Here is a 6,936-nt window from a genome sequence, read left to right on the forward strand (position 1 = left end):
AACAAGACAAATACAGAAGCCAATCTGGGAACTGCACAGACTTGCAAACCAAATCCAGGGCCTGAACAAAAGTGACAGAAGTTCCTGCGAGTGGAATGGATGTGGTCATCAAAGAACTGAGTTGGCTAACCTCCAAAATGATTGAGGTGGTCATGATTAACCTTCCTCCACCTATTTGCTCCACCACAGCCAAACACAAGCTATTTTCTGGAAGAACGGAGTGGCGGAGGACAGGCATTACAGTTCACTTTAGTGCCCCTGTCTATGGATCCCACTCCAGATTGCTGGCTAACAATTTCTGCTCGGAAGAATTTGTGAGTGAATGTCCAATTGTGTGGTGCTGAGCCAGCTTCTCCCCATCCTCAATCAAATCTGAAGGGATGGAACAGTAGATGGTAAAATACTTTCCAGTGCCCACCATCTAGAACAGGCAAGCACAGATATAAAATTAAACGCAAGAGATTAATGACATAGCGCAGGGCAAACAGTTTTGTTTAAACACTGGATAGTTGTGAAGCTCTGAAACACACTATCAGAGTTTGCATTTGAAGTAGCTTTTAGGAGTAGGTAGGATACTTATGGGCAGAAGGGAGTAAATATTATCACAGAACAGGGCAGGCATAAAGGGGTTAGGATTACTGCTCATATGGAGGGTGAACACAAGAGGGCTGGGCCAGGTGTATTGTAATTTCCATGTAACGATATGGCCAGAGGTTTTCATACCTGAGCACTGAGTCAAAGGCTTCAGGACAGGGAAAAGGGAGTGAGAAAGGTAAAGGTAAAATCGCATGGGATTCAGGATATGCGAGCTAGATGGATAAAGAACTGGCTTGGCAACAGGAGACAGTGTAGCCGTGGAAGGGAGTTTTTCAGAATAGAGATCTGTAACTAGTGGTGTTCCACAGGGATCAGTATACGGACCACTGTTTGTAATATAGATATATATATATGATCTGAAGGAAAATGTAGGTGATTAGCAAGTTTGCAGATGACACTAAGATAGGTGGAGTTGCAGATAGTGAAGAGGACTGTCAGAGAATACAGCAGAATGTAGATAGATTGGAGAGTTGGGCAAATGGGAGTTCAATCCAGACAAATGCAAGGTGATGCATTTTTTGGAAGATCGAATTTAGATATGAATTATACAGTAAATGACAGAACCCTTAGGAGCAGTGACATACAGAGGGATCTGGGCATTCAGGTCCACAGTTCCATAAAAGTGACAATGCAGGTGGATAAGATGGCCAATAAGGCATATGGCATGCTTGCCTTTATCGGCAAGAACACTGAGTACAGAAGTTGGCAGGTCATGCCTCAGTGTTATAAAACTTTAGTGAGGCCTAATTTGGAATACTGCATGCAGTTCTTGTCACCACACTACCAGAAGGACATGAATGCTTTGGAGAGGGTGCAAAGAAGGTTTAGCAAGGTGTTGCGTGATCTGCAGGGTATTAGCTATGAAGAGAGATTGAATAAACTCGGAGTGTTTTCATTGGAAAGACAGAGGCTGAGGGGAGACCTAATTGAGGTCTACAACATTACACGAGGTACAGACAGGGTGAGTGGTCAGAAGCTTTTTCCCAGGGCGCAATACTTAATTGCAAGGGGGCACAGGTTCAAGGTGAGAGGGGGAAAGTTAAAGGGAGGTGTGCGGGGAAACGTTTTCAGTCAGAAGGTGGTGGATGCCTGGAACATGCTGCCAGTGTGGTGGTGGAGGCAGGCACAATAGCAACGTTTAAGATGTATCTTGATAATACACATGAATGGGGGAAGGAGGGGGGTGGAGGGATATAGATTGTTTTGGCAATAAGTAGTCGGTCTAAATAAGGAAGCTGGGGCAGGATTCTCCGAGCCCGTGCCATCTAGGAGAATCGGAGTTGACACCGAGACGGCCCGCGCGCAATTCTCCGGTGACCTGAGAATCGCCACCAGCCACGTGTACATGGTCGACGCAGCACCGGTCGGGGGCCGTTGGAAGAGGCCCCCGCGGCAATTCTCCGCGGTCAACTGGCCGAGTTCCTACCGGTGTGGTTCGAACGTGGTTCCACCTGGCAGGAGCTCGGACCCGCGGCCGTGGTGACCGTCCTGGTGGGGGATCAGACTCCAGGGTGGCCTCCACGACAGCCAGGCCACTGCGATCGGAGGCCACTGATCGACAGGCGTGCGCGATCCAAGGGGTGGGCCTACTTTCTTTCCGCACCGGCCTGCTGTGTGGGTCTGCCATGTTGCACGGGTCCGGCGCGGAAGCAGCCGCCGTGCACAGCCGTGGACCCACAGCCAGTAGTGCAGGGCCACGTCTCGGCGCCGCGTGCAGCACTCCAGCACTGTGCTGGCCCATGGAATCGCTGGCCCAGGAGGCCCATTGACGCTGGCGTGAAACACTCCGGTGTTTACGCCGGTGTCAACACTCAGCCGCGATTTTAGAGCATCCCAGCCCTGGATGGGTGCTCGCTTGATGTGCCGAAGGGCCTGATCCTGTGCTGTAATATTCTTTGAGAGAGGAAGAGAAATACCCACATGTTGTTCTCTATTCCCCCGCATAGTATTATAAAAAGGTGGGGTAGGTGGAGGGAATTACACAACAATCATCCCATGGACGGGCACGGCCCCGGGCCTGTGGATATCATTTATTATTGTTGTGATTGTGGTGTTTAAACTCTGCCTCGGGCCCTTACCAGGTATTTTGCAGGAAACCCACGCTTCCCTCTCATTCTCCCTGCGGGATAAAAGCGAGACGTCGTTAACAGCCGGACTAAGGGGCAGGAGCCGCAGGTGAACATTTGTTTATAAATTCTCCAGCACACGGACAGAGAGAATTACCCCAATGCTCGAGCCCAGTCGCTCTGGATGAAAATCCTGCCTCCTGCCATGGCGACGTCACACTGCCGCAAACCGAGCGGCCACCGCGACTGTCGCAAAGAGCCCTCCCCGGCTCTTCCATCCACCTCCCCCTGGCGGGACTCAGCCTCTCTTCCCCAAGTACAGCTACAGGTGTTGGCAGCGCTGCCTGGCCTTGATGTGCTGCCTTAATCACTCCGAAATCTCTTCACAAGTGTTTGCATAAGATTGAAAAAGAACTGTCCGAGCTGGCAAAGTAACTTTCTTTTCAGATTTTTCAGCAATTTTTCCAAAATCATTTGGCAATACCAAATCTGACACTCGGTCCTTTTCAAAAATGTCTTCCAAACTCGTCCCCTCCTGACTGATGACACAGATTTAAAGCAAATTACTGCGGATGCTGGAATCTGACAGAAAATACTGGACAATCACAGCAGGTCTGACAGCATCGATGGAGAGAGAAGGGAGCTGACGTTTCCGGTCTGGATGACTGTCAAAGCAGATTCATTGCTGCCCTGTCCTTGCGCTAAATCCAACTCATCCAGATCTCCTCAACCTGAACCCTACATTGCACTTAAGTTATCTTTTCTTTTTTAATATAAATTTAGAGTACCCAATTTTTTTCTTCAAAATTACGGTCAATTTAGCGTGGCTAATCCACCTAACCTGTACATCTTTGGGTTGTGAGGGTGAAACCCACGCAGACACGGTGAGAATGTGCAAACTCCACACAGACTCTGACGAACCAGAGAATGGTTGTCATCTATTTTGTTTTGCTGAGAAAAGCACAATGTGTACAAGTTCTTTCTGTCTACAGAGATCAGGGCCCTATATCTCAATGTATGTATCTTCTATCATGTGTAACTGAGCCACACTGAGCCCAACTAATAATCGTAAATTTGTTATCAGTGTAATTGTTAGCACACTCCGGGTTATTTAATAAGTGCTGTCCAATCACAGGATCCCGTCTAATGTTGGATACTATGGGTTGAATTTTCAAATTTTATATCTAAATATGGTGGCGGGCTGTACGAGCGGCACTGTTCCCATTGGCTAGAATGGCGTGAAGCTCCGCCTGATTTCACGCTTAGAGTCTCATTAATTATGCACAAGCGAATATCCATCCGAAACACCTGATGGGTTGGGAGTTGATTCATCCTCCTGCATTAGCTGGTAGGTTTGAAGGTCAAAGTGCCATATTTAAACACCGGCGCAACACATTCATATCACTCTCCAGCCCACTGGTCTTCACAAGGCCACGCAACATGTCCAGAACTCAGAGGCAAAGGCCAGCAACCTCAAGAAGAGATTAGCACACCAATTCAACCACATGACTTCAAAGCCTTGATTCAAGGAGTGCGGGCACAGAGGTATGTCCTCTACCCCAGGGATGGGGCTCCGGAAAGCACACCAACCTCACTTCTCTGGCCTCGGAGGCTGTTACCCAGGAGGTCAGCGTAGCTGGCAACTGTGCCAGAAGACCCATGCAATACAGGAAGCCGATGAATGATCTCAGCTGCTCCGCCAGAGTAAGTCCTTTCACAACCCCCTTCACTGTCAAACTCTCACCATGGCATCATGTAATCAAACAGCGATTCTCTTCACAAATCTCACACATCCATTAGTGGAAGCCACATAGCTACACTCATTCACTCACGGGCATTTCACATCACCACCATCCTATCTACCCTATATCTCACACTCAATCTTCTTGCCCTTCTGGGTACGGCTGACCACACGTAGGGGACATGCATTGAACCCAACCTCTGCTCCATCCCTCGAATCAAATCTCTTTTTTTTTGTTTTCACAAAGGGCAAGCTGGCACACAACAAATGAAAGAGAGCCCAGAGAGCTTGCCAGGGAGGACAGGGATCGCTCCTGTCAGGGAAGGGGAGATATGGTCTCTCCAAACCCTAGTACGGGTGACAGCTCCATCATTTCATCAAATTTCTGACAATCAAAATGTGTCAAATGTACTCTGACATAGCCTCAGTTCATCCACTGAAACTGTCAGTTATTTCTTTTAGGCTCAAACAGAACACAGTCAGTCAGGCAGCTGAGCAGCTCTCCGAGCCCCTAGAGCACATTTGAGGATGAGGCGGCTCACAAAGAACTGTCACAGCATTCACCTGCACCCTCCACCAGCAGAGAGACACACACCTCGATGGTCAGACTCAGGACCTCGTTCCACCAGAGGCCATCCGCCAAGGTCATTGTAGTACCAGGACGTAGCAGTTAGAAGGCTGCCTTCACCTCTGCTGCGAATGTCAGGACTGCACCAAGGTTCGCAGGTGTGCTATCACTGTAAGTAAATTGCACTCAATGAAACTCATTGGATGGATATGTGAATGCTCTGGTTAACTAAATCGATTTAGTTTTGCACTTTGAAATCCTCTCATCTCAAGATTCAGCCATTCTCATCTTCAGATAGAGTGTCCCATTTTAAGATTAACATTGCTGTGACGTCACCCTCAGTGCAGCTGGTCTCCGGACCCTTATGTGTTGCCAGGGAGATGTGTTAAAATTAGTAGTGTATGATGGAAATGTTTTGAACATTTATTCCTCAAGGAAAAGCAATGGGTGAGGACAGCTCATCACCAGTGATACTCCAGTGGCATCTGGAACTTCTCAGTGTTAGTGTCCGAATTCAAGACATGCAGTTTAGGATGAGAGCCCTAGACTAGTCCGCATCTCTGTCGCAGCAATGTTTGCATCATTAGATGGTGATGACAATGTCAAGCCTCATCTCACATTACTGTCATTCCTCATTGGACTTTAAGTTGACTGAGGGAACACATTAGCAGGTCGCCGTAAACCACAGATAAGATCACTGACAAATGGCATGAATTGTTAAACTATGAGTCCCCTTCACTGATGCGATGGATGGCAGAGAGGAAGCAGCTGTGCCCCTTTCACTATTTCCTCCACGCTCCAAGGCTGCGTTCCCACCTTCCACTCTGTCAATGTTGAAACTTTGGAGTGAGGCTATTGAGTTCAATATATAGAGCCAATCCCTCTAACAGTGCAGAATGAAATTATTGGCTTGCTGTTGCTTCCTGGATAATGAGGTCTTTGTACTGTGTAATTGACCTGAATTCTGTCCATTGTAGCTGCACCAACAAGTGAGTGTGCATCCCAACAAGGAGCTTTATTGCCCAGTGTAGCAGTACTTCCACACTCCCTCACAGACAGAACTAATCTTACTTTTGTATTTGCATGATGCCATTGTTCTTGGACTTCAAGGTGGTGGTGCTTCACCTTCACAGGATGCAATGCGACCATCCATCCCTCACTGTCTGCATGTCTGTGCTTTACGTGGATGTGCAGGTAGAACTGCCTCTTGTTATTTTCCAACCTTCCCCAATAATACTGGATCCAGTCATTGTTGTGGTGGACATTCCCAAACTTCCCCCAATCTGTGAGGTGCCCATGCCCCATGTGGACCTCTAGCCAACCCATATTGTGTCTGCATGCATCCCTTTCCAGTAAACGATGTGGTATCCTTTTGACCCCTTTGTTTGCAAGCGTTTCATGCAGATTTGTTGGGCTCCAACTTCCCTCCCATCAGCCTTAAATTGTTCATCATCCTCACCCCTTTGCCTGCCATTGTGCCTCCTCGCTCTTCACCCCTACCTACCCTTGTACAGCACCCTTTCACATTGCCCGCCTTGTTTTCGTCAGCCCATCTCCTCACCTTGCACGTCAACCCCGGTCAAACCCATTGGAGTGGAGGCTGCATGTGTCCTGCAGCACTGTACTGTCCAGCCAGACAATGGTGTGTGGCATTGATAACAGAGGACCCCCTGCACTCCCCAACTGTACTGATCTGGGCCAGTGAACCAGAAGGGTCCATAATTCCAGCAGCACAGTGCTATCTGTAAAGAGTAGTTGGCATGGAACTGAAGGGCACAAACTGGTCTGCCCCAGCAGAGTGGTGTTCAGGGCAACAGGGGTGGTGCAGCGTTATGGCATGTAAGCAATGTATGTTGCACTCACCTCAAAATATCTTGAAAACCGAGGCCCACCTTTTCATGCCTCTCTTTTAATAATAATAATCTTTATAGTCACAAGTAGGCGTACATTAACACTGCAATTAA

The 6,936-nt window shown here is 48.2% G+C and overlaps 1 protein-coding gene across 3 annotated transcripts in view; it reads right to left on the reverse strand.

Annotated features, from left to right (window-relative positions):
• The window catches only part of LOC119977085 (proteasomal ATPase-associated factor 1-like), a 37,301-nt gene extending 34,396 nt beyond the window's left edge, over positions 1-2,905 (reverse strand). The window contains exons 1-2 of one of the 3 annotated variants that reach the window (XM_038817666.1): positions 2,821-2,901; positions 2,676-2,716 (exon numbers count right to left, since the gene is read on the reverse strand). In XM_038817666.1, the coding sequence (XP_038673594.1) occupies positions 2,676-2,716; positions 2,821-2,870 (91 nt within the window). In that variant the 5' untranslated portion in view covers positions 2,871-2,901. Of the gene's footprint in view, positions 1-2,675; positions 2,717-2,820 lie in introns of all 3 variants that reach the window. The other 2 variants (XM_038817668.1, XM_038817667.1) reach the window with 2 other exon arrangements.
• Between the last annotated feature and the right edge of the window lie 4,031 nt (positions 2,906-6,936).

The sequence above is a fragment of the Scyliorhinus canicula genome, chromosome 14 (genome assembly GCF_902713615.1).
Source record: "Scyliorhinus canicula chromosome 14, sScyCan1.1, whole genome shotgun sequence".
Lineage (NCBI taxonomy): Eukaryota > Metazoa > Chordata > Chondrichthyes > Carcharhiniformes > Scyliorhinidae > Scyliorhinus > Scyliorhinus canicula.